At 35.9% G+C, this 26,542-nt stretch overlaps 3 protein-coding genes across 3 annotated transcripts; 2 read left to right on the forward strand and 1 right to left on the reverse strand.

Annotated features, from left to right (window-relative positions):
• The first annotated feature begins 754 nt into the window (after positions 1–754).
• On the forward strand, positions 755–19,707 carry LOC123663310 (O-acyltransferase like protein-like). Its single transcript, XM_045597999.1, has 12 exons — positions 755–773; positions 965–1,188; positions 4,647–4,765; positions 5,586–5,794; positions 10,050–10,243; positions 10,709–10,872; positions 11,243–11,428; positions 11,884–12,060; positions 12,955–13,105; positions 17,477–17,660; positions 18,322–18,461; positions 19,576–19,707. Exons 1-12 carry the CDS (start codon positions 755–757, stop codon positions 19,705–19,707), a joined length of 1,899 nt encoding a protein of 632 aa, XP_045453955.1.
• An 825-nt stretch (positions 19,708–20,532) lies between these two features.
• On the reverse strand, positions 20,533–22,882 carry LOC123663753 (small nuclear ribonucleoprotein Sm D3). The gene is made up of 2 exons (XM_045598417.1): positions 22,431–22,882; positions 20,533–21,634 (listed from the first exon to the last, which is right to left on the reverse strand). The coding sequence occupies exons 1-2, from the start codon at positions 22,738–22,740 to the stop codon at positions 21,552–21,554; spliced, it is 393 nt and encodes a 130-aa protein (XP_045454373.1). The 5' UTR covers positions 22,741–22,882; the 3' UTR covers positions 20,533–21,551.
• A 1,014-nt stretch (positions 22,883–23,896) lies between these two features.
• Positions 23,897–25,345, forward strand: LOC123663311 (piggyBac transposable element-derived protein 4-like). The gene has a single exon (XM_045598000.1). The coding sequence runs from the start codon at positions 23,897–23,899 to the stop codon at positions 25,343–25,345; it is 1,449 nt and encodes a 482-aa protein (XP_045453956.1).
• Positions 25,346–26,542: the final 1,197 nt, after the last annotated feature.

Consider the following 26,542-nt stretch of genomic DNA (forward strand, 5'->3'; position numbering starts at 1 on the left):
AATAAATAATTTATGTAAAAATTAAAAATATATTTAGGGGTGGACTACCCTTAACATTTAGGGGGATGAAAAATAGATGTTGTTTGATTCTCCGACCTACCCAATACGCACACAAAATTTCATGAGAATCGGTCCAACCGTTCCGGAGGAGTTTAACTACAAACACCGCGACACGAGAATTTTATATATTAGATAACTTATTGATTCGAAGTTTTATTTAGTGTTTAATTCAATATATCTCGCTTGCATTCAACCTGTGTATTACACCCAGACTCGCGGCGTACTTATAAAAATACCAACCTTATAGGCCAGTCATGTTACTTACTCGATAACAAAATCATCATAATGTAATTAGTATATAAAATTGAAGTCCGTAAGCGAATGAGTAATATAAGAGACTACCGTCTAATCCCATTAACACTGTAAGTTAAGCAATACACGATTTACATAGTGTTTCTTACTTACTATTTAATGCAATACTTAATTTGTGGATTATGACAGAAATGCAAGTTTGTTTTAATGTAGTAAGCTAATCTACTACTTGTGGTAAATATTCGTTCTACAGAATATATAAGAGGGCTTAAATTATATACTTTGATGTCTTAAAATTAAAATTATTTAGCGTATGGTTGGAGGGCGAAGCCTTGTTGTTATCTAATAATCTTAATAATTTTTACCTGTCTGCTGATTACTGTAAACATAGTGAAGTGGCATAATGCTGTAAATCAGATCTACGTTAACAATCCATAGCTTAATGTGCTCTCTAAGGCATGGTGAGAAGACACACAAGCTTGACACCCAGACTAAAAAGAAATATTCTTACAAAAACAATTATCCATCCCACGCAGGAATCGAGTCCGTGGCCGCCGGTGTTGAAGCGCCGTATTGTCTATGCACCACTTCACCAGAGCGGTGTCACACAGTGTCGCTTGCGATATATAATTTCAACAATATAATTTGCAAGATTTACAAAACGTATCCACATTCTTCCTGGATGTGTACCTTCCTTGTTCGTTGATAGATTTTTTAAAAGTAAAATTTATTGTTACAGACGAGGAGTACTACCAGATGCCTCTCCTCTTCGACCTGGACGACTACAACGGCTGCCTGGCGGTGGGCGGCGCCTACTGCCTGGGCAGTTTCGAACTGTTGCCGTTGGGACCCCACCCGCTGTTCCGTACGATGCAGGTGAGACACGTCACACATCACTGAGTATTTGTTCGTTTCAAACGTCAGAATGACTTTTAACAAAGGAGTGTGTCAACTCCTAAGCGCGACTGGAGTTAACTCCTTAACAACGATTACCGGTCATCATATTTATAATACAACTAGATGGCCTGGTGAGTTTCGTACTGACTTTTTTTATCGAAATAAAATATAGCCTATCTTTCAAGTTGGATCAAACTGCACACGGTGTGCAAAAATTTGATTAAAATTGGTTAAGCAGTTAGGAGTCCCTCGCGGACAAACAATTAACGCACTTCAGCCTGTAATATCCCACTACTGGCCATAGGCCTCTTTCCCCATGTAGGAGAAGGATCAGAGCGTAATCCACCACGCTGCTCCAATGCGGGTTGGCGGACAAACAACTTAGCCCCCTCGTTAACCTTGGTTTATAAAAGCAAGGATTGGTAGGAAGTACATTACTACAGTATTCAAATTACGTTCAGGCTATTTTCCATCCAAAAAGTTTGTCTTTTTAATGAAAAAGGATAAATCTATTGTGACACATGTGGGTTGCTAGATGATGTACACCACATCCTAAGTGAATGTGATAAATACGAAACGGAGAGAGAATCATTGATGAAACGTTTTAGTATCAATAAATTTGATATGGGTACTTTTTTATCTGTGTTAACAGAACCTTTGTCTGATGCAGCAAAGTTAGTTAATATGATCTCACACCATCAATGATTCTTTCTCCATTTCTTAGACATAGTGGGAATTAGGGTATGATGGGGCTGACATGTCTGTATAGACAAAAGTCCCTAAAAAAGAAAAGAATAAAAAAAATTATGTGGTGTCATGGGACACCAGGTAGTCCAGGAACGAAGTTTGAAAAAAAAAATGTTGTATTTTATATATATTTTCTAGTTCTTGATTTTTTTTTTTTTTTGTTGATTGGTTTATTTCTTAATCTTTTTTATTTTTGATTTTTTACATTTATTTATATTTTTTATTACTGTCGGTAAAAAAATATTATTCATATTTTATGAATATGTAATTCGTATTTAAATATGATTTCGAAAAAACCCGATTTACTAAAAATACCGAGCTAAGCTCGGTCACCCAGGTACTTATACGTACCAGGTACTGTCAAATCTTCATATAGATATTTATATTGAATGTTTTATTATTAATAAATAAAGTATATATTAATTACTTTGCTATATCTAAAACAATAACCTTAGATAAAATAAAGTCATAATTATTTTATAACATAGAAATTATTATATCTAAATTTTTAGTTCTTTTTTTCACTTAGCCCTATTACAGCGTGCAGTTTCACCATCCGGTTCCGCTCCGGTTGTCAGGTCGCTGGGTCGCTATTGTAATATTACGTTCAACATTATTGATGCGCAGGCGCCGATTAGCAATGTAGCCTAGTTCGGTGTTTCAGAATCTCTATTACATGTATATTATATGAGTATGTCCGAACTGATTTATGTCTGCGGATGTGATGGTCAAGATATTTGCAATTGTTATATAATTAAGTTATGTCACTTTTATATTGGCTCAAACGATCCGTTATATAAACTTTTTATCAGTTTGGATAAATATTATCACTTAATACATATCTCACAGATAATATAGAACAAATGAATTAAGAAAGTATGGGCTGTTTGACGTATAGTTAGACTAATGTTAGGTGTATACCACGTAAACTACGTTTCACGATTTATAATTCCCTAATAAAACCACATTTATTATATTTAATCGAAATCTGGGGAAGTACTGCCAAAACACGATTGGAAAAACTACAAGTAATACAAAATAAAATAATAAAAATGTTATTCAATTTTAAATTTCGAACATCAACTGAAAAAATCTATCGCGAAACTAAGTTAATGAGCATAAAACAATTATATAATTACAGCACCTGCACTTTCATACATAAAACTATTAATAAAAACGTCCATACCGAACTACAATTTAATAGCAGCAAAAAGGTTGGGCGCCCCTGCACTAGACGCGCAAGTCTCATTGTTTTGCCTAGAACCCGTACCAAGTTCGGTCAAACTGCAATAACTTATGACGGTGCGCGTCTTTACAACAAATTACCCTCACACATAAAAAATATTGAGTCATTCAATCTATTTAAAAAGCGACTGTATAATTATATTGTTACAAAAATATCTGTTTAAGTATGTACATATGTAGAATGGAATATATAATATGTAGTTAGTTTCAAGTCGTGGTGTTGTTGATTCGGGGTATCTGGTTGGGTTGTGTTCAGTGATTTATTTGTGTATTATTTTTACAATTGAAAAATGTAAGTACGACAACGAATGTTCTGTTAATTGTTTGTTTATGTTTTAAATTATGTTCTCATGTAAGTGATATTATTTGTCTTTATGAGAATAAATAATCTTTAAACCTATAGTTTCTGATGTCAGTACATCGAAAAGGACAATTGTTTAACCAATGACAATGTTTTTTTTTTTAAAACTCATCTGCAATGCAGAAAGAGTACGTTCGGTCAGCATTACTTGTCTCTTTTTTTACGTAGGGTAAATCCTTCATGGATACCCTCCGGCGCGGGGGCGCCAGCGAGCTATGTCAGACTCCTACTGACTAAAAAAACCACCACGTGTGAGCAGTCGTCCGCCTGGGTGGAGCGAGGTGGGGTCGCGCTAGCGTTCGCCACCTCGCCCCGAGCAATACTTGTCTCTGATTTAGCTTCCTAATAATAAATTTTCAACATAATGTTCATACGAATCACGCATTTTTATTAATGTATCGTTATCAAGACGTCGATTAATAATCAATGCGCTGCTCTACTTGTTATATTAACTGATGCTAACACATCATTTTCACATACAAATTATTTGTATCCAAGTATAACGAAACAAATAGCTATAATTAGGATATGTAAGATTTACAAACGCGGGTAAAACAAGGGGTTGATTATCTGAAGCGATTGTTGCTTAGCGATAAAGTCGCCCTTTTTTATTATTTTTTATTTAAAATTTATCGTCATATAATTTGCGTCAAATAGAGTAAACAAAAAAATGTGTGAGTACTTATACTTATACTATGCGCACGTAAGAAGTTATAACTTCATTGGCTTGCTAACATCACGTTGCTGACTTCTAATTGACTAGCTAACTTCAGGGTGTCAAAAATTTACCCTCATAATTTTTCGCTAGCGCGAAAGGAAAAAAGGAACTAACACACACCAAAAGAACTTCAATAATAAAAGTTCAATAATAATTCCTTTATTTTATGTTAGCCTATGTAGGTATACTAATATTATAAAGCTGAATGGTTTGATTGTTTGCTTAAACATACATACTACTAATATTTGGAACCACTGCACTCGTTCGATTTTTTGTGTTGGTAATTTTTTTTAAAAAGAAGGCTACAGGATGTTTAGAATTTTATTAAGTTTTTCCCTCAAATTAACGCACATGAAACATATACAGCGCTACTCTGCGAACTGGGTGGATAACTTCAACCACACTCGGTTGCACCGAGGTCTCTGCCTCACCCGCAGCTGCGCGCCGCCCGACCACCAGATCACGACCCATGCGCTGGAGACATGGTGAGTAGAAAGCAACCGTAGGAAGAGTAGTTCGAGAGATTTCAACGGAAAGCCAAAAAATCATAGACTTTACCAGCTCTCTGCTACGAAGGCTAACAATGAAACGAAATATGAGATTTTGCTGGTTTAATCCATCGATCTCAATATATGCTGCATTTGTTCTATAGTGAACGTTCAATAGTGAAAGGTAGTCTATAGGTATGTATGTAATATTGTATTCCACAAACAATTTTGCAATTGTCTCAACACAAAAAAAGAAATTAATACATAAAGCGCATTATTCGGTGGAGATATGGACGCTGTATTTTATGCAATATATATTACTAATTTTGTACTAAAACACAATTTATATATTATTTTCAAAAGAATAATCACTTAAAATTTTAATTTGTAAATGACTATTCGAAAGTGCTTTTGAAGCCTGTTTCAGTCAGTCAGTCAGTTCAGCCTATTGCAGTCCACTGCTGGACACAGGCATTCTCAAGTTCGCGCCACACATCCCGGTTTTCCGCAATCCCCATCCAGCCTACACCGGCAATCCTTTTTAGATCGTCGGTCCAGCGGGCCGGAGGACGTCCCACACTGCGTTTGCCAAGACGCGGTCTCCACTCCAGGACCCGTCTACTCCAAGCCTGTTTGAATAAAGTTATTATTGTTTGCAGAATTTAGTAACCTAGTTAAAGTTTCCGACCTGATCTAATAATATAATAGACCACATAATCTAAAAATGTCTAAATACAGCGAAATACCAGGGCCAGCGAAGTACCAGTTTAGTTAAAAAAAGAATATTTACCTAACTCACACTTCCTCCCTTTCCTAGGTTCGCGTCATGTGTGAACGCGACTACCATGTCGACTTACAACCTATCAGCGCAACTCTATCATCTGAACTACTGCCACCACGGGCCTCCACACTCGCCACCGCTGACCACCAGCGAGCGCGCCTTCTCCGCTCTTATGGTGGCTCTGTTCGCGCTGGCCACCATCAGCACAGTAATTGACATAAAGATGAGCGACCAGACTAAAAAGGGTAAGATATATTTTTAACTTATAATTCCATTATACTCTACTCTCTCTGAGACAAACTCTACACAACTACAGCGTACACAAGTATGTTTCTTTCACACGTTTATCTCATGCTTTTTACCTGATCAAACTCAAATATTTTAGTGACAATACGAAAAAAAAAACAGTCATTTGATGCAAGCGGCCCTAGACCGCGAAAGGTGGAAAACTATGCTAGAAACCTATGCTCAACAGTGGGCGTCCATCGGTTGAAAATGATGATGACAATGACGAAAATTAATTCTAAAAAATTGGCTCAATTAAAATATTTCAATCATAAAACAATAATGACGTACTGATGGAATTGTAATATTACAAATAGTATATTAATTTCTGCAATGTTTACGTTCGACGCCGGCCGGCGGCGCTCACGTAACACTCCATTACCTCGATTAGTGAAACACGTTATGTTTACTTAGCTTTGACGAAATCTCTTTTATAGCTCTGTAGATAAGGCCTGCTTATTTGTTACTTAAGCTTTTCTACCCATTGGATTTACATTTCTATAAGGATTGATCCCTTAGAATTGTAGAAGCTTGAAACCACTACATAGTAGTTATTAAAGTTGAGTCATTGATTGGTGAGGACCCAAAAAAACGGGCTTCAATTACATGTACAAGTAATACAACGTCGGTAGGTGAAAAAGTAGTCAATTAAATACGCATTATTAGGCATAACTCAAAAAATAGTCGTTAGATCTCGGAACAGAATAAAAAAGATACAGAAAAAAGATATTGAAATGTCATATCCAAAAATATTAGTTATCTGTACTCTCGGAATTCGTATTTTAATAGTTTTTATGTGTTAAAAATTATAAATTGATATTTTTTTTAGTAAAATATATAGTAAATGGAGTTTTACAAATGTCTGAATGCTAATGTGTAGTGAAAGTGAATGATAAATGCAGAAAAATAGGTGAATTACGTATTGACAGGGGTTTGTTTACTAAATAAGACTGTTCCAAAAAAATAGAATATAAATGAAATCAAATGACAAGCGTCACCTTTTGATTAAAAAATCATCGAAATCGATCCACCTAATAAAAAGTTGTGAGGTCCTGAGTCCTGACTCCTGAGTCCAGTCGCCTTGAGAACCTCCTCCTTTTTTGAAATCGGTTAGTAACAGGTTGTCTACAGACATTATACATATGTACATTACGAAACAGTTTATCTGCAAGACGGTTTACACTTGGCTTAGTTTTTTATTGAGTAACATCAATCAATATCAAAATAAACACGTGAAAGTCAGTTTCGGAGTCTTAACCTCATTTTATTTGACCAGTTAAGCTTTAGGTAAGTATTGTTTTATTAGGTTTTGTCCAAATAGTTTAAATGTAAAATTATAAATTATTGATTTATCATTTCGTCTGTATTTTGGCTTTTTTTGTTCTGGCTTTCTGTTTTGTCAAAGACGAAAGCTCGACTTTATTACATGGATCAAATTGTTGTCATGTACTACGGTTACTTTACGACAGTTTTTATAAACTGAAAGGTATAATCTAATTTGGATTCTACTTTTTAAAGACAAATAAGTTTTTTTAAGAGGGTATGTTCAAACATTGAATATGACACCCTACAGAAACATCTTAAAACTATCTTCGCTTACACGCTAAGTTATACCTATAATACAAAATTTTTGCTACGATTAATTCTTAACATTATATGATAAGATTAATACTTAACTTAAAAATTATAAAACAATTGTCCTAAAATATAATTTGAAACTATTTTCATCTACGGGAAATACTTAAAAGAATCGCTATAATTTTAAATAATTAAATATTAAAAAATATTATAAATTTGTGAGAAAAAATGCGTCAAGAACATCATTGGGTCTCATTCCCAAAACATTTTTATTTGAAATAACTAGTAGTAAGGCTATGGTTGCTACAAGTAGTGTGATACCGACCACAAGAGCCGTGTACAAACGACACGAATAAAAGACTTAAACGCGTTCGCAGTGGCATTTTAGTATTCGGAATTAGGCGTTACGGTTTTACGGTAATTAGTATAATTATAGAAGTGCCAAGATTAGATTCAATCTGTTTGTTCATTATTTTGTCTTAGAGTTTATTGAACCCACACAAACAAATCCTTTCTCTTTATAATTATAGTTTATAAGCATACACATACATATATTACCTTCGGTCTTTGAAATGTTGTTTATGCCGGTCACATTTTGTTATATAAGTATATTTAACACTAGCTGCGAAAGAAGTAGCACCCGTGATGGAGAAAATGAGGAGCAATAGGTTAGCGTGGTATGGACATGTAATGAGGAGGGATGACCGCTATGTTGGTTAAAGAATGTTAGGGCTGAATGTCAAAGGACGAAGAGCGATCGGCATACCAAAAAAGCGATGGATGGATTGTGTGAGTGAGAATATGAGACAGAAAGGACTAAGCGCTAAAGTGACGAATAATAGAGAGGAATGGAAGAGGAAAACATGTTGTGCCGACCCGACATAAGTGGGATAAAGGCAGGGAGATGATGACTAGCTGCGCGCCGCGGTTACATACGCCTTAATTTGTGCTTCATCGGTAAATGGGCTATCCAACACGAAAAGAGTTTTTCAATTCGAACTAGTTTTTCCTGAGACTAGCACGCTTAAACAAATAAAGTAACTTTTCAGCGTTATAATATTATCATAGATTGATAAAATATCTTCCTTTTTATTGTTAGAACATTTTTCTAGTTCTTCTAAGTAGGTTATAAAAATCTTTTCCTCAAATTTATTTTTCCGCTAATCGGTATTGAAATATTATAATTGTGTTTGCAAGCAAACTAAAAAAAACAGACTTCAATTACATCGACAAGTAATACAATGTAAGAAGACGAAAAAAATTAACATACATAGCAGTCGTCACTATAATTTTCGAAGATTCTCCTCGATTTCTCTGGGATACCGTCATCAGATCCTGGTTTCTTTATCAGGTTACCACCCTTGAGATATCTCCTTTCCAACAAAAAAAGAATTATCAAAAATCGGTTCATAAGTGACAAGGTTATCCTCACACATACATTAAAAAAATTATACGGTTGAATTGGGAAAATTCCTGCTTTTTTGAAGTCAGTTGATAATGCATACATTAAATAAATATTAAATAAATAAACCCCACACCCTCAACGTAGTAAGATAAACTACTGTGTCTGGGGTCTGGAAACACGCAATACACAAGCACAAACACCCAGACCACGGCCAACATGTTTACGGCCAATACAAACGTTTGTCATATGCTGTGACCGTTGCGCTAACGCGTCGTCAAATCTTATTAACCCTTTTCTTATTCCCTTTTCTTTATTACCTTAACAAAAAGGTGCCACAACATTCGATACTTATTATTTATTAATTTTATAATTTATACTTTAGTTCATTTAAATTAAGTTTAATTACTATTCAGTTGTATAATGAAAATTAAAATGTAACGTTGTGTAAAAGTAGAGCGCTTTCAACAATTTCTAGTACGAGTAATATAAACGCCTAAAACATGAATTATGTATAATATTGCTGAAATCATTTTTTAAATGAAGTTTATTATTAATTACTAGGAAATTTACTTTTGAATTTCGATGTATAATAATTTGGATTATACTTGCTTCAGTGACATTAACATTTGTAGAATGTTGTGTACTCTGTAATAAGATAAATATTAATAGTAATTTCATAATGAGTGTTATTTGTATTGCATGGATGTACCTATAAAATAAATAAATTTAAAAAAACACAACTGCATTTAATACAAGGTACACGGAACGGATATACGGGTGCGTGAAGGTTGTATCGTTATATTGATTAAGAGAGATGATACTTCATTTTTCGGGTTATTCTCAGAAAAGCTATTTAATTTGATATCTATATTGTAGCAGTACATGAAAAATAACTACTCCGCCATCTTCAATGTTCTGCCATATTGCCCTTAGTATGACGTCACATAGCTAACCACGCATTGTTAACAAAAATAAACGTGTATACAAAATTTTATCTCAATCGGTTAAAGAAATATGCTTGAAAATTGAGTTGCAAGATTCTATCGTAACAAACACACATACTGCTACATCTGCTGTGTGGTTACGATAGTAAAGACCATAGCCATCCCCTCTCTTCCCGTGGGTGTCGCAAGAGGCGATAAGGGATAACACATGACATATACATATTATACATTTCATTTGACAAGTCAATTATCAGAATACAAAATACAAGTAGTCGTTGGGCGTGTTAGAGTACGGCTGGGCGCTGTGCTGGTCGCTGCGGCGCTCGTGGGGCGCGCTGACGGCGCCGGCGCCGGTCGCGCGCGCTGCGGACCTGGGCTGCTTTGACGGGCTGCGCGTGCTCAGCATGCTCTCCGTCATCATCGAGCACGTCTGCTGGCTCGGCACGCTCGCCTACGTCGGCGACACTAGGTTCTACGAGACGGTACACTGAACTACTTTTTACTTGTTGAACTTTAAATCAAGCAGAAGGTATCCACAAAATAAAAATTAAAAGAGTCTCTCGAGGGGTTTGTGTTTATGTCGTGAGTAAGAAGTGCAAAACATGGCCATATTTAAAACAAAATTTTAAACATTGTCTAAACATTGTCAGCACATCAATATATCTGGAGCAGACCATCTGGGAAATAACCTCAACCTTACCGAAAATCACATCTTAATAATATTAACCGCAAGTCGTTGGGTGGTTCGGGTTGTTTCTGTGGTGAGTGAGATAGCTAGAGCTCTCGGGAAAGGTGGGGCGGGAGAAAAGGCGTAAGGTGACCAACGAAGTGCGAACACTTGCAGTGCACTTTGCATAGCAGGCATCTATTACCTACGGTTACTATCAAGAGGAACCTTACGCTTGTGGGTCTGTTTGTTTGAAGTATAAAAAAATATCTTTTATCAGGCTCGTCGTGCGCCGGATGTGATGTTGATGACGAACAGTACGCTGATGGTGCAAGTGTTCTTCATCATGGCGAGCTTCCTGATGGCGCACAAACTGCTGTTAGAGACGAAGCAGGACTCCGCTATCAGCACTTTCTTCAACACCATGCTTTATAGGATTGTCAGGTAGGCAGCCCATGATTATTCCGTCAAATTAAAAAATATACCAGTTTTGTGTTTTTATAATTTACTTTGTATTGATTATTATCAAAAATTGCGTTGGTATTAATATCAAATTCCTGCATCTGAATACAAGAATTGATCTATGACCGGTAAGGAGACAGTTAGAGGTTTGTTATGATTCAGCAACTGACACAGAGGAGTGGTAAGACATATTGGAAAATATGTATTAGTTTCTACCAAATTTTTCAATTCCTAAGTCATCAATACTAGTGCTATGGGGGACATTTTAAGTTCAGTTGTGAATCGATAAATATAAAATCTACACAAGGAACTGCCACCAGCAGGATGAAGTTCTGGTTTACATTGTTGCCAGGATAAGTCCCAGTTATTTCGTGGTGCTGTGGTTCGCGTGTTCGTGGTGGGAGCGGCTCAGCGGAGGGCCCCAGTGGGAGCTGCTCGTGCACTCCGAGGCAGACGTGTGTCGCCACAAATGGTGGACTCATCTACTCTACTTGAACAATGTTCTTTACCCGGATGAGAAGTGCTTGATACAGACTTGGTGAGGAAATAATATGATTATGATATTTCAATGCAGAACCTACTTTTTAAGTATCTAGGGTTCCATACCCAAAGGGTAAAACGTCCATTTGTCGACGGGTTGTATTTTCATTGAAATCTAATTTCAGGACTTTCGGTGTTTCCAATTCTAAATTCCAGTTTGATTTTTCTTTATTATTCTTAAATTGAAGTCGACTAACTCATGATGATAGATACACATTACTGTACTAAAAGTTTTAAGGTTAAACATTTTATTAGTTTATTTTAAAATAATCCATCATTTCGCCATTTTTAACCCTTATTTTTCTTTATATCTGTGTATAATATAGTTAATCATTAAATTCGTTTGTATTTAGATTGTTTTAAATAGCATGACACTTAGATAAAGGTGCAGTAACTTTACTATTGTAGAAAGAGTGAATAAATCAAAAGCCTAAGGGGCTCATGTTAACGTAGGTATCTAGCAGCAGACATGCAGTTGTACGCTGCAGCGTTGCTTTTGACGCTGTTGCTGCGCGGTCGCCGCTTTGCAATGCAGCTGCTCGCTGTACTATTTGCAGCGGTAACGTTGGTGCCGTTGGGGCTGGCCTACGCTTGGCATCTCATACCCACCTTCCACCTTCATAGACCTGAGTGAGTTAACTGTATGAATTGAAGTAAACTGAATTAGCCTCTAGACGTTCTACAGTTGGGCAAAGCTTTCTTTATGTAAGAGATAGGGTGTGAGCCTAATTCACCACGCTGTTCCAATGTAACTTTGCCAACAATTTCCTTAGCTTGAGTAACGATCTCTGTCCGGTGTCTATTATAACAACCGGGAGCGATGGCCTTACTTGCTCTTCAAAGAACGATGTCTCATGTGATGTCTCACGTGGATATACGCTTAATCAAAACCTATTATCTGTATGTTCTTTCTGCGATGCTACTCCAATCCTCGTACCTTCGTTCACCGTTGGGACATTTATACTTACACTAGCTGAACCGGCACTTTGTCCTGCCATACAAGTAGGGACACCCTTATCACCAAGTTTTTTAAAAAATTGCCATATAAAAAATCGGTCGCGGCGTTTCGAAGGAGTCCGATAACAAACACAGTGACACGTGATTTTTATATATTAGATATTTGGTCCGCGTTGGCGCAACGGTCACAGCCATGGATTGTACTTGTTGCGCTGGCGGTTGCGGGTTCGATCCCCTCACATGACAAACATTTGTATTGGCCATACAGGTGTTTGTCGTGATCTGGGTGTTTATGCAGTCCTTGTGGGTCTCCCCACCGTGCCTCGGAGAGCACGTTAAGTCGTCGGTCCCGGTTGTTATCATGTACACTAATAGCGATCGTTACTCATAGTAGGGAATGTATCCGCCAACCCGCATTGGAGCAGCGTGGTGGATTAAGCTCCGATCCTTCCCCTACATGGAGAGCCTATGCCCAGTAGTGGGATATTACAGGCTGAAGCGTAGATATTTGGTCAAGAAGTAGGGGCTGCTATAGGCAAAACGTCACTTAAGCCGTGTGTATGGCAGGTCGGTGCGCGCGGCGTACAGCGGCGACGCGTCGTTCACGTGGCTGTACCAGTCGCCGCTGGGCAACGCGGCGGGCGCGCTGGGCGGCGTGCTGCTCGCGCACGCGCACCGCGCGCTCGCCTCGCGCGGGCCCTCGCTCCGGGAGAACCAGGTCAGACTTACTGGGACTTACTGACCTCTTTCGAATTATTTTAATTTATAGTCATAACTTTATATCAACTATTTCTTTTATCTATAATATAAAAATGAGTCGCTGAATGTGTTGCTAAGCGCAAAACTCGAGAACGGTTGGACCGATTTCGCCAATTCTTTTTTTTAAATATTCCTTGAAGTACGAGGATGGTTCTTACGCAGAGAAAAATTAAAAAAAAAAAATTTAAAATTTCCTGAAAAAGTCTAAAAACAACACTTTTCTATACTCCCATACAAAAGATTTGTGATAATACTTAAAAGTCACTGTTAGGCGATACGAAGTTCGCCGGGTCAGCTAGTTGTAATATAATACTAAATGACGACATGTTATGTATGCATGTAAGTACGTATGCTATGTATGTATGTAGATATTTTATTTATATATGTGTATGTATGAAGTATGTTTTTTTTCAGTATTTGTTTGAGTAGGGACCGAAAATGCATCATGTTTGCATGCATGTTTTATTTACAAATTATACAGATAATTGCGCTACTGCACCTACCTTTTCAATGCATATTTTCCTTATTCTAAAGGTTGTCTGGAAGAGATTGCTACTAAGCGTTAAGACCGCCTTTGTGCTTTACTATCTCTATGTGTAAATAACTATTTTATGTAAAAAAAAATCCGAGTGGCTGGACCGTACCGACCGTAAACGTACAACAATTGATTTTTAAATATATAGAACAATAATTTTATCAATCAGGATGTCACAACAACACACAATTTTTTGCTCCAGTCCTCCCGTGACCTTGGTTGCTGTAAAGTGTCCGAAGCGTCGGGTATCTAAAAAACTTAAATGAGTGAAAATCGTGTAAACATTAGAAAACAATCAGAATGTAAAGAGTTAAGCGTGGCAAAAGAGTTTACCATTCCGTTTGTCCATCGTTTGACGATAAAAAAATAATGAGGATAAAAAAGAAATGAGATACACTTTGTATCAATAAATTCATGCATAAGTTTTACTATTTTTTATATTCTTGCACAAACTTATACCTATTTTTAAACAATACTCTCTCAGATAATACTACATAATATACATAAATGTATTTATAGCACATATGAGCATATTTACTTTTTATCTGAAAGCGAAATTGTAAACAGGTTTCTTAAATATATTATTTAAAAAAACTAGAACACATCATCAATTCAACTTAAATGTGTTTAATTATATTTAACATAAGTTGCTACTACTAACTTATAGACATTACAAGACAAAAATAATGGTGTTTGCTCACAAGCGAAAAAAAAACGACTTCAAGTAATACAACGTAAGTAGACGAAAAAAATTAATAAACGCACTAGTCGTAACTACGATTTTCGAGGGTTTCCCTCGATTTTTCTGGGATTCTATCATCAGATCCTGGTTTCCTTATCATGGTACCGCTGTTGAGATATTTCCTCTCCAACAAAAAACGAATTATCAAAATCGGTTCATAAACGACGAAGTTATCCCCGAACATACATAATATATATATATACGGTCGAATAGAGTAACCTCCTTTTTTGAAGTCGGTTAAAAAATATTAATCACCTTACTTACACAATTAGGTAACTTAATTTGTAACAGATGAGCGGTGTCGCTTACACATTCCTCTTTCTCACTAATTTAATGTTATGCATTTCTAACTTGGAGCGTTCACTATTGAATTACCTTTTAAATTATGTATGGCAGATTTTTTTTAAAAGACCACTTTGTACAGATTCAAAACTGCCCAATCCCTGGTGACGTATAAGTATTATATAATTTTGATAATTAGAATATTTTATATGTTAATGCCACGTTTTATTATTTAAAAAAAAAAACGAGTGTGCTTTAGACCACACGACTGATGTAAAAGTTCGTTAACTCCATCTAACTTGTATCTCCCACTCAACTTTCGTTCACCTCACCCGATCACACTTTTCGTAACGCTGTCGTCACGCATTCACCAGCTTACTCCCCAAGTGAAGCGTGCGTAAAGAAGTTATACTTCAAAAATTGTGAACTGGTGAATGAAACTTGTAAACAATACAATCGTTCCGAGAGAGATCGACGTCTGAGCAGGTCGATGGAATTTTTTATATTTTTATGTAACCATGTGACCGTTATCTTATTTTTAATCGTAATTCATTAACTACTGCGAGTGGTGTGCTGTTTTTTTAGTTTTTGTTACGTCTGTTTTTTTTTATGTCACTAGGTCGGCAAACAACGGCTCACCTGATGGTAAGCGATTACCGTAGCTTATAAACACCTGCAACACCAGAAGCATCTCAAGCGCGTTGCCGACCCAATCCCCACTAATGAGCTCTGGTCACCTTACTCACCAACAGGAACACAATACTGCTTGAAAACAGTATTATTTTGCTGTGATCTTCTGTGAGGTCGAGGTACTACCCCAGTCGGGTTGCTCCATATTTTGAGCAGGAAATTCCTGCTGTGCCCTACCTCAGTTAAATGTCTGGTAAATGATACATAAATAAATTTTGATATTTTAGTGATATATCATCATGCCTATTTCTTAAAAGTAATGTCTTATATGTAGGTACAATATATATAAAATTTCTATTTATTAAGTGATTTAATTTTAACAGGAATTAACGGGCGTTCCGAGGTTATATGACAGACACTGTTCTGTTTTGTAGATGAGGCAAGGTGAAGGTCATAAAGCTGGACTAAAACCTTTTTATTCTCTCATTATTCGTCTTCATATATCTTGATTGATGTCCTCTCTGACTTACCTCGACAAGAATTCAAAATTTTTGGTAGAGCTTGACAACTTATTGCATGTTGTAATATCCCCATATTTTGTATATCTACTGTAATTTATGTAATAAAATATTATACATATTTACAATTCACAACTTAAGAACTAAATATTTACGGATAGTTTTGGTATAAATCATGTCCGCGTGGAATTGTGCCAAGAATGCTGGCAGCATTTCCCCGTTGAATCGCTATGCCGATTCTCTGGGCAAAAAATGCACCAGCCCTCTTGTCACCAGTAGAGGCAATAAGGCGAGGTGTTATCTCATCTAAAAAAATTTTAGCACTGCTACTCCAAGGCCCAAGTGTTTCGACTGCAAACGGCACAAAGATGTAATTTGGAATTGTAATTTATGTAATTACAGTTCTAATATTAATTTAGATATTTATCTGAAGTACAACGTAGTATAGTATACAACGATATACAAGTATACAACGATATTATGAGAACGAAGTTGTAGGCTATAGTCCTATGTAACGTTTATTCGTACAATTCAAAAAGGGCACTAGGCACGTACTCGTAGGATTAGGCACTAAATCTAGGTAACTTTCACCTGCAGCTGTCGTTGCGCCACGCGGATGACTGCGAGACCACGCTACGGCAATTACTGCAGTTTAGAATTGTGAAATAGGCAGATAACCGGCAAATTTTCTTATAGTTGCAGTCATTGCATTACCGGCAAAATATCTAAGTTACATTTATTCCTACCTACCTATCTCAAATTATTATTAACAGAAAGAGAAGAAAAAATGAGCTTCTTCTGATGAATCTTTAATTTTACTGCTCTCTCTCTCTCATTTTAATTATGAACGTTACCTGTTCGATAATTTGTTATAATGTAATATTTACATTAAGGTTTTTAGACGCAACGTAAATAAAAAAAAATAAAAAAAAATTACCTACCTGTATATATGTTAGAAGTTATGGATAAAGTTTATCTACTAATAATTTCTTAGTCTTAGTTCTGAAGTATTTTATAGTCATTGTTGTAGCTAACTAGATGCACTTTACAAATCTTTATAATTTCTGTGTCTATCAAAGACGTCGCGACCACGACGGATGCAATTCTGTCGAAATTACGGATTTAAATGTCATACTCGTAAATGTAGGTACATGCCTTGTATTGTATTATCATACACGTAGAAGGTATGCAGTTATCGTACTGCTCTCTGTCAGGAAAACCAGTCCAATTTATAATTATGGACTAACAGTTTTTCCATGAAAAAGGATAATAATTCCTGTAAAAACGATTTTGAACTTAATCACCACGTACACACTATTTTTTTTAATTGCGTTTTGTATAAATATAACTAATATGGGTACATACCAAGTACCAACATAAATCATTGTAAATATAAACCATTAGGTACCTAACGTACTTTTTGTAATATTAGTAAGCTCTTATAACGTCATATATGTCTCGATTTTTACTATGCTATCCAACCTTTTTTTTTTGTTTAACTCGACAACATTGGTATACTAGCCGAATTCAATTCCTACATAATAAGTACCTACCCGTGCCCCAAACAAATTTACTACCTATATATAATAAGGAAAAGCTTTCATTCTTTCTGAAATTCCCCAGATATTCCGCTGGGCGTCAATAGCCGCAGCGCCAGCGGCAACCGCGTGGGTGGCGATGTCCCCCATGCTGCTGGGCGCCGGCCCGCCCAACCGCCTCGCCGCCGCGGCCCTGGCGGCGCTCGAGCGACCGATATTTGTGGCCTTAGTCACTATTGCCCTACTTGGTGCTATTAATGGTGTCGATTGTATGTACTTTTTTAAATATATATAATTATAGTGACTATATTAAGTATAAATAATAATGGTTCTATTTTCAACCGACTACAGAAAAGTCAAAAGAAAGGTTATAATTTTAGCAGTCTTTGTATGTATGTATGTATGTTCATGTGTTCCCTCATATTCCCAAAACTACTTGTCATCATCATCACCATCATCATCATCATTTCATGACATAGGCCTCCACAAGTTCGCGCCAAAAATGGCGTGAACTTATGTGTTTTGCTCATAGACACCACGCTGGGTAGGCGGGTTGGTGACCGCTGGCTTTGTCGCGTCTAAGACGCTGCTGCCCGTCTACGACCTGTGTATTTCAAAGTCAGCAGTTGGACGGTTATCTCGCCATCGATCGGCTTTTTAAGTTCCAAGGTGGTAGTGGAACTGTGTTATCCCTTAGTCGCCTCTTACGACACCCACAGGAAGAGAGGGGGTGGCTTTATTCTTAATGCCACACAGCGTACTTGTCATATTTAGACAATTAGAAGCGTCTTAATTGTCCGCTGGTTTTAGGCTATATGGTGTCACATTGTATTGAACGCGGTGTCCTCTTATATAGATAAGACAAAGTGACGAACTAATTTTTTTGGTCGTAGTCGAGTTAAGTATTTAACTTTTCCTCCACTGCGCCAGCTCCGTGGAGGCGCTGGTTCTCGAGCGGCGGCACGGTGCTGGCGCGGCTGTCGTTCGGGGCGCTGCTGCTGCACATGCTGTTCAACAAGTCGTTGCTGGCCACGCGCCACGCGCCCGTGCAGCTCGACCGACAGTCGGCCGTGAGATTTTTACATAAATAACTGTACAAAAAATTTAACCGTAATCTATACTAATATTATAAAGAGGTAAAGTTTATAACTTTGTTTGTATGTAGGGGGTAATCTTCGCAAATACTGATCCGATCATGAAAATTCTTTTACTAACAGAAAGCTACACTATTCAGGAGTAACATAGGCTATATTTTATTGTAATTGAACAAAAAATTCAGTAAATAAGAACAGAGATTCAGTAATAATATCAAAATGGCAAATAAACTAGCGCCATCTATCGCCATTAGAAAACAATTTATTAGTCTTTCGACATTATTAATTTAGTCTATCGACGACGTTTTCCCGATTTTTGATAGATAGCGTTGGAGCAACATATTATTTATTCAAAGTGCTATAAAATTTGTTCTTTAAAGTATGTTATTAGGTTAATATAATAATAATTAACAACCAACGAAGTATGCACGGATCGACTAGTAAATAATATATTATATAACTAGGCGATTCGGCACATACGGGTATAAAATAAAATAGCTTGAGACCTCTTCTCAGATCAACTAAATATACACAAGAAATTTCATTCAAATCGGTCGGAGTTCGATTAAAAACACTAACACGAGATTTTTATATTTATACTTGATAACGTTACAGAAAAGTTAGTCAATATTACGTAGCTGTAATTGTTTTGCCATTTTTTACATTCATATTACTTACGCTTAAGATTGTTGTTGTTGGATAAAATGATTTTATTGTACCTACTCAAGTTATTGCAATGTAACTTTCAAAAACCATGAGCAGCCTAAACTAACTTAAGCAAGCGCGTAAAGTTACTCAAGTCATTAATTTTCTCTCTAGTCTAAATCGTTACAACGCAACTACACAATAACAACAAATTTATGCAATACAGGCCCAAGCTACGACAGCTCGAACAGAGAATGTACTAATGTAGGGCGGTCAACCCAGATCTAGAAACAATATTAAATATTTGCAGTGAAAATTTCACTTAAATCGTCAGCGTTAAAGGTCAACGCACCATCTTGCGACCTTATATCATCAGAATGAAAAGTTATTGACCGCAAAGTTACATAATACGATGTGCAGTGTTTTAGTTCTACTTTTTTTACAGATTAACGATTGGTTCGGTGTAGCGACAGTGTCTTACGCGGCGGCCTTACCACTCGCCCTACTGGTCGAGCTGCCAGCGCAAGAGTTATACAAACAAATAAGGAAATCTAGGAACACTAAATCAAGGCAATAAGTCTAGATTGTTAGATAAGTCAGATATTAAGACGCTGTACTAGGTTGATAACTTATTGTCTTATTTAAGTTACCTGAAATCTATTTGAATCCTATATGTACAAATTATATATTTTAAAAACGATCATATAGTTTACGAATCAATTTCCACACTAAATGTAAGGTACCTACATAATTATACATTTATGATTATTTATTAAGTTGATACTTGATAAATAACCATTAAAAATTTTGATTTCTATATTATATATTATTTGTGGAAATTAGATTAAAATAAACACTATATGTATGTATAGAGTACAACTTGCTTTTATATTTAGTTAGGATACAATAAGTTTGTGAATAAACTGCGATAGGCTAAGATGAAGGGCAAAGGTGCGGTGTGGGTTTTCTACAATTTTTAAACCAGATGTTGAAAGAGGTGACATTACTTTGCCAATTACGACATGTGTTACACAAAGTGTAACATTGATTAAAACAATTTTATTATAATTTTATTTATAATTGAAATAGCCATTAGATTTCATGATTCTTTGTTCATGACTGTCCAAGTGTCCAGTTTTTGTGTCTATCCTGACGACGACAAATACGATAAACAATCTTAAATAAAAAATAATCCACGTTTAAAATGACAATAAATTTAAATACTGACAAAGTTACTTATATAATATAGAGATGCATTGAAATGTAGCACTATGAAATTAAGTCTCAAAGCTTTAATTTTATTTCTAGACGAATATTTCGTACGACTTATACAAAGTTACATATACTCGAACATTCATGTAATTTGGAAGTTTTAAATCGAATGTAGGAAATAAAACAAATATTTTTTGTATTGAGACATTTTATTGTTCCTTACCATTATCACAAGTCGCACATATGACATACCTACTCAATACTGCAACACAGTACATATAATTACACTATAATCTTACAAACCCATCTCAGTTTGACTCAGTGCTTTGGTGTTAGAAATCTTTTATACAAGAATTAGCGTTCTAGGCGCCACTGCATCATCATTTTTAGTTAATATATATAATTATGGTCGAGTCTTGCTACTTTAGACCTCAATGATGCCACTCGAAACTACACCTGGCTACATATAATGACCATCACCTTACCGAACTTAAAGGAGAACTGAGTCACATTAATTGGAGCATACTGGGGTTTATGTCCGAAGAGAGTGTGAGGATACGATGATCCTGGACTCCGGGCACTTGCTCAACTTCAGTGGAGGTGATGGACTTTCCCAAGGTGGCGTCGGTTTTGTGGTCCACAAGACTCTCACTGGCAACGTTGTGGAAGTCAGCAGTATATCGACCCGGGTAGGTCAAGCATACCTTTGTACTTCACTGACAATTACCTACTTAGAATTTTACCTCAAATACTGTTTCAAAATAGAGAATTATTCATATTTATTTGCTTAAAGTAAATAAAGAAAACACACGTCTCGCTCTCTTAAAAACCATTTGGTTCTGATCAAGACAAGACTGACAGGTTTAATTACAAAAAGAGAAGACAACAAATGAGTCTTTTATTATCAATTTCAAGGTTCTTAATGTTTAGAATATTTGAAATTTCATAAAATAAAATAAAGAAAACCAAATTCAATTCTACCATTCTTATAATAAATTGTACTTCGAAAAACACAGGTTAAATGATAACAAATGAAATCTGTTATTGTCAAATATCAAGACAAATGGTTTTAAATTTTATAATTTTAATAAATTACGTTTTAGCATCACTGGAACAAAAAAAAATTGTTTGCAGTTTATCTGTAATTAATATAGTAATAGTCAAACTGGAGTATATCAGAGAGGAAATTATTAAACTTATTGACTACGACTATCGTCTCGAAGGCCCGGAGCCTCCTTGCCAGCCTCCACGATGCCCCCCACCCCTACCGCCAGCTCTACCTCGACCAGCCGCTATAAATAAAGAAATAGTGAAGTGAAATTAGGGTTTATTAATTCCAAAGAGAAACAACCGTATTATAAATACTAAATTAGTTTGAATTTATGTAAAAGGATTTTTGAATGTCCTAAATTTTTATAGAATTGTTCTTTAATATTAATGAAAAGATTTCCAAAAAATGTCTGCCTTCAAATAAATTGTACAATATTTTTTTATATACATATATATAACTAAGGTTGGCAAACGCTCACTGCTCACCTAGAACCATGGTAAGCGATTACCGTAGCTTATAGATGCCTGCGACACAGAAGCATCGCAAGCACGTTGCCGACCCAATCAACAATCACCTCGATGAGCTCTAGTCACCTTACTCACCAACAGAAACAACACTGCTTGAAAACAGTATTATTTAGCTCAGGTCTTCTGTAAGATCGAAGTACTACCCTAGTCAGGCTGCTCCATATTTTGAGCAGGGAATTCCTGCTATGCCCTACCTCAGTTTAAATATCTTACAATTTAAACTACGATATTAATATCGTACGTAAAAAAAGTGTGACCCTTTAAAATTCTAGATTAGATTACTTTTCCTGATCTTAAAAAAAGGTACAATTAATCTTTAATTACTGAACATTATAATTACAATATGTGATTTGTACAGTCGTTATCTGTATATAAATCGATATGCAATACAACTCATATAACACTGGCAAAGTACATGCACCGTTAAGATATAATTAGGTATGCTTGTTTGTTTGTAAACAATGAAAGAAAGTAGAAACGTACGTATGGATATTACAATAAAATACTGACCTTGTGCTCTTAATATAGCGCTTTTACCGCGTCCTGCGGTAGGTTTGTTCCCTTGTCGTTTAAACATCGGGGCATTCTTCAACATGTCTGGTAATATTAGGAAGCGGATCTTGGACCCTCTGATGTATACATTTTCTAACTGACCCACTTTACCATCTCTAAATGTAACCGTGATCTGCGTCATTTGGCAATTCATGTTATCTTCAGCTTCAATTAATTTCCCGCGATAAACTTCACCGGTATTTGTTTCGAGAGTCACTACATGACCTTCTGCTTCGTGTAATACTTTAATAGGGACACCGATAGACATTTTAAAAGATATATCACCACAAGATCAAAGAATAACACTAGAAATATCTAGTTATATTTAGATTAGAAGCGATAAAAAACGCAATTTTGTTGATGCCTTATTATCACCGGTAAACAATGGCGGCGGATGACAGTCAACAGATAAAGAATCTGTTGTTCTGTTTTCTCTGTATACCTGAACAGGCTGTACAGAATTAAACTACTCGTGATAAAAGTTAAAATTATATTGTTAAAAAAAATGTATCTAATTTACTAAGTAATAAAAAACGTTTAAATAACAGATTTTTTCGTTATTTATTGAATTATATCTATTTATGCAATATAATAATGTGAGTGCAACTTATTATTCATTCATTGAATAATTCCACATGTTCGGTATTTAGTAGACTCATTATAAAATTGAATTGTTTAATTTTCTGTATTTACAAGTGGAAAGACGATTGACGACTAAACCTAAAACCAAAATCAAAAACATTAAATACAAACAGGATAGGTGATTTTATGTAAAAATAAATTTTAAGAAGAATTCAGATGAAAAAGTAATCTGATATAATTCTTTTAAGCTTTTAGCCAATTTACAATTTAGAACAAAGTATTTCGCCTAGTTTTTGTTAATGAATTATGAACATAGTTATTAACACGTTCACGGACAGTAACGTCCACGGACGTTCAGATAGTAAATAATGATACGACAGAACGCCTGTAGATGTCATAGTTATTACTCGTGTCACGGCAGTACGTCTGACGGCGTTTGATTTTCAATACTTTTACAAGGAAGAACATGTTGTAATGTCACCGCAAAAGTAATGCGGCTTTCCTACTGTCATCGTACATAGTTCTACAACATGTCAAGTTACACACACATTGACAGAATTCCGGTACCCCTCTCCCCGCACAGTACGCTCGTGGGCGTCGTGTTTTCATACATTTAGTCACGTAGTGCGCGTCGGCGGGAGGATTAGTGTCACCTCATACTTTCGCGCGCAAATAACGGTTCGAGTGCTAAGTTATCAACGTATTTTTGTGTTTTTATTTATCGAAACATTCAAATTCAATTCATGTAACTTACGTATAAGGTAATTGTGCTTCTAATATTAGTAGTTGCTTGTTTTGAATGCGGTTTTTTGGTATTGAAACAATAATGAATTTATCTGCAGATGGCGCCTGGAGATCCGTACGAAAGGGAACAAAAACGGTTGTTAGAATTGTTCAATGAAGTTGAAACTCCGGAATCTAGTGAAGATCCATATGCTGATGATGGGGAATACGGGTCCGACAAGGACTACTATCCTTCAGGCGACGAGTCGTTGAGTTCTGACGATGCTGCTGGACGCCGCCCACAAAAACACGCTAGTAACTCATCTGGTGAGTCTTCTTCGTCTAGTGATTCGGATGATAGTGAAAAAACATTTTGCCCTTCCGAGGACGAACAACGGAATGAGAATATTTCAGTTACCCAAAACCTTCATGTTTCGGAGGCGACGTCATCTGGCATTCCTTTATCGTCAAACGATCGGCTTATAAATCAAGATGATCGCCCCAATTCACCAGATATTTCTGATCAGCTTACTAGCCCAATCAGTCATGCTCCCAGGACATCTGCTGAGATACCTTCAGTAGTAGAAGGTTGGTCTGACACGGTGACCGATATACCTGATTTTAATTTTGATAACGCTGCTTCTGGTATTCAAGTAAACATTGATAACATAGAAAATGTTATGGTCTTTTTTCATCTTGTTTTTCCACGGAATTTCGTTGAATATCTGGTAATATGTACTAATAATTATGGTAAATCTTTGTGCCAAACTAACAAACCACATACAAGATATAGCCGCAAAGCTGTCTTTCGTGAAACCAATTATGAAGAAATGCTGAAATTTCTAGGACTTAGCCTTCTGAAAGGTCATATAAAATGTCCTAAACAAAGGAACCTTTTTACTTTAACCAAAGCAATGTATTATCATCCGATCTTTACCTACACTATGTCAGGGCGACGGTATGAACAATTATTACGCTGTCTATATGCATCGGAATTGGAGGCTAAAGGACAACAGAAGATTATAAAATTCATAGATATGTTGACTATTAACTTCAGAAAAATATATAGTGCAGGCGAGAATTTGTCATTAGATGAGTCCCTACTTCTATTTCGGGGTCGGCTACATTTTCGACAATATATAAAGTCAAAAAAAGCCCGATACGGAATTAAATTCTATGAACTTACTACGTTTGATGGCTATGTACTCAATATATTGATGTACTCTGGTAAGGAAACAACAAATCAGAATATGGATGGCGATGAATCTAAGACAGAAAAACTAGTATTAAGGTTGATGCGGCCATATTTGCTTCGTGGTCATCACTTATTCATGGACAACTATTATAACTCTGTAAAGTTGTCACAGAAATTGCTTGATTTGAACACTCATAGCACCGGCACCTTACGTAAGAGTCGTAAAGATAATCCTAAATTTATTACGACAAAAAAATTGAAAAAAGGCGAGCATGTATGGGCTCGCAAAAACAAGGTATATGTTTCCAATTGGAAAGATAAACGCCCTGTCCTGATGGTTACGTTTACGTTAAAGTTCATCCCTCGATTATAGAAGTTTCAAACAGATTTGGCAAATCCCGTTTAAAGCCTGCCGAAGTTGATACATATAACAGAAACATGTCTGGCATTGATCGTTGTGATCAGATGGTATCTTACTATTCTTGTCCCCGAAAAACCATCAGATGGTACAAGAAAGTAATATTTTACATGATGGACATTGTAGTGTGGAACGCCTTTTTTCTTTATAGAAAATATAAAAAAAATAATTCAAGCTTGTACTCGTACATAAACTACCGAGAAGAACTGATACAGGAATTTATTGGGCTGGACAAAAATTTGAAGGGAAGCGACTTGATAAAGACGTCCAGTATTCACGATAACAGGCGATTCCGACCCACGACGACATGCACTGCTAATATACCCGATAATGATGGGAGTGTAATTCAAGGTCACTGGCCAGAACAAATGCCTGCACGACCTGGAACTACAAAAAAATTTGCATTTTTGAAATGCAAATTTTGTACACAAAAAAAGATACGAAAGGAAACGAGTTATCGTTGTAAAGGCTGTTCTGATAAACCTCCTCTTTGCCCATCTTGCTTTGAACCATATCATGCAAGTTTACTAAATCCTGATGATGATTAAATTATATTGTAACGAGTTGATTTAAATAAGTTTTAACTTACAAGAAAATATTATTAATATTAAGGTCAGATTTTGTCATTAGATTGCTTCTTAAAATATAATGCTGGCAGACTACAATATTTTGATAATTTAATTTCGGAATTTAAAAAAGGCTGATTACATAAGTAAATTTAAATTAAAATTAACCTTATAGAATAGTATTGTGTTCAAGTTAGTACTTAAATAACATTGTTAGTGAAATGTTGCTGTGATTACTATCATAATACCTAGTGGTAAACGTACATCTAAAGCTAAAAGAGTTTTAATGTTTTATTTGAATTTCAATACAGGCAAGATAAAAAGATGATTATATTAGCAACTTGTTAATTATAAAAGAGGCTGATTAATTTTGTGATTATTATTAAACAAATTTATATATAAAATACTGGTTTTATTACTATTATCTGTATAATCAACTTTACGGCTATAGGCGTGTAGTCCCTATGCGTAGTTTTCATGACAGTACGCTCATAGACGTAAGCGCCTAAGATAGGCGTTCTGTCACTCAACAACATTGTACATACAACCGCATTGACACTACGCCCATAGGCAATGTATGAGAATA

Source organism: Melitaea cinxia, chromosome 20 (assembly GCF_905220565.1).
Source record: "Melitaea cinxia chromosome 20, ilMelCinx1.1, whole genome shotgun sequence".
Lineage (NCBI taxonomy): Eukaryota > Metazoa > Arthropoda > Insecta > Lepidoptera > Nymphalidae > Melitaea > Melitaea cinxia.

Excerpts from the sequence above, each read along its gene's own strand:
- LOC123663310 (XM_045597999.1), top strand. Across the intron at positions 11,429-11,883 it reads AAGTGCTTGATACAGACTTG|GTATCTAGCAGCAGACATGC; the intron begins GTGAGGAAATAA and ends ATGTTAACGTAG. Across the intron at positions 13,106-17,476 it reads CCTCGCTCCGGGAGAACCAG|ATATTCCGCTGGGCGTCAAT; the intron begins GTCAGACTTACT and ends GAAATTCCCCAG.
- LOC123663753 (XM_045598417.1), bottom strand. The coding sequence starts at position 22,740 with ATGTCTATCGGTGTCCCTATTAAAGTATTACACGAAGCAGAAGGTCAT. Across the intron at positions 21,635-22,430 it reads CGCTATATTAAGAGCACAAG|CGGCTGGTCGAGGTAGAGCT; the intron begins GTCAGTATTTTA and ends CTTTATTTATAG.
- LOC123663311 (XM_045598000.1), top strand. The coding sequence starts at position 23,897 with ATGGCGCCTGGAGATCCGTACGAAAGGGAACAAAAACGGTTGTTAGAA.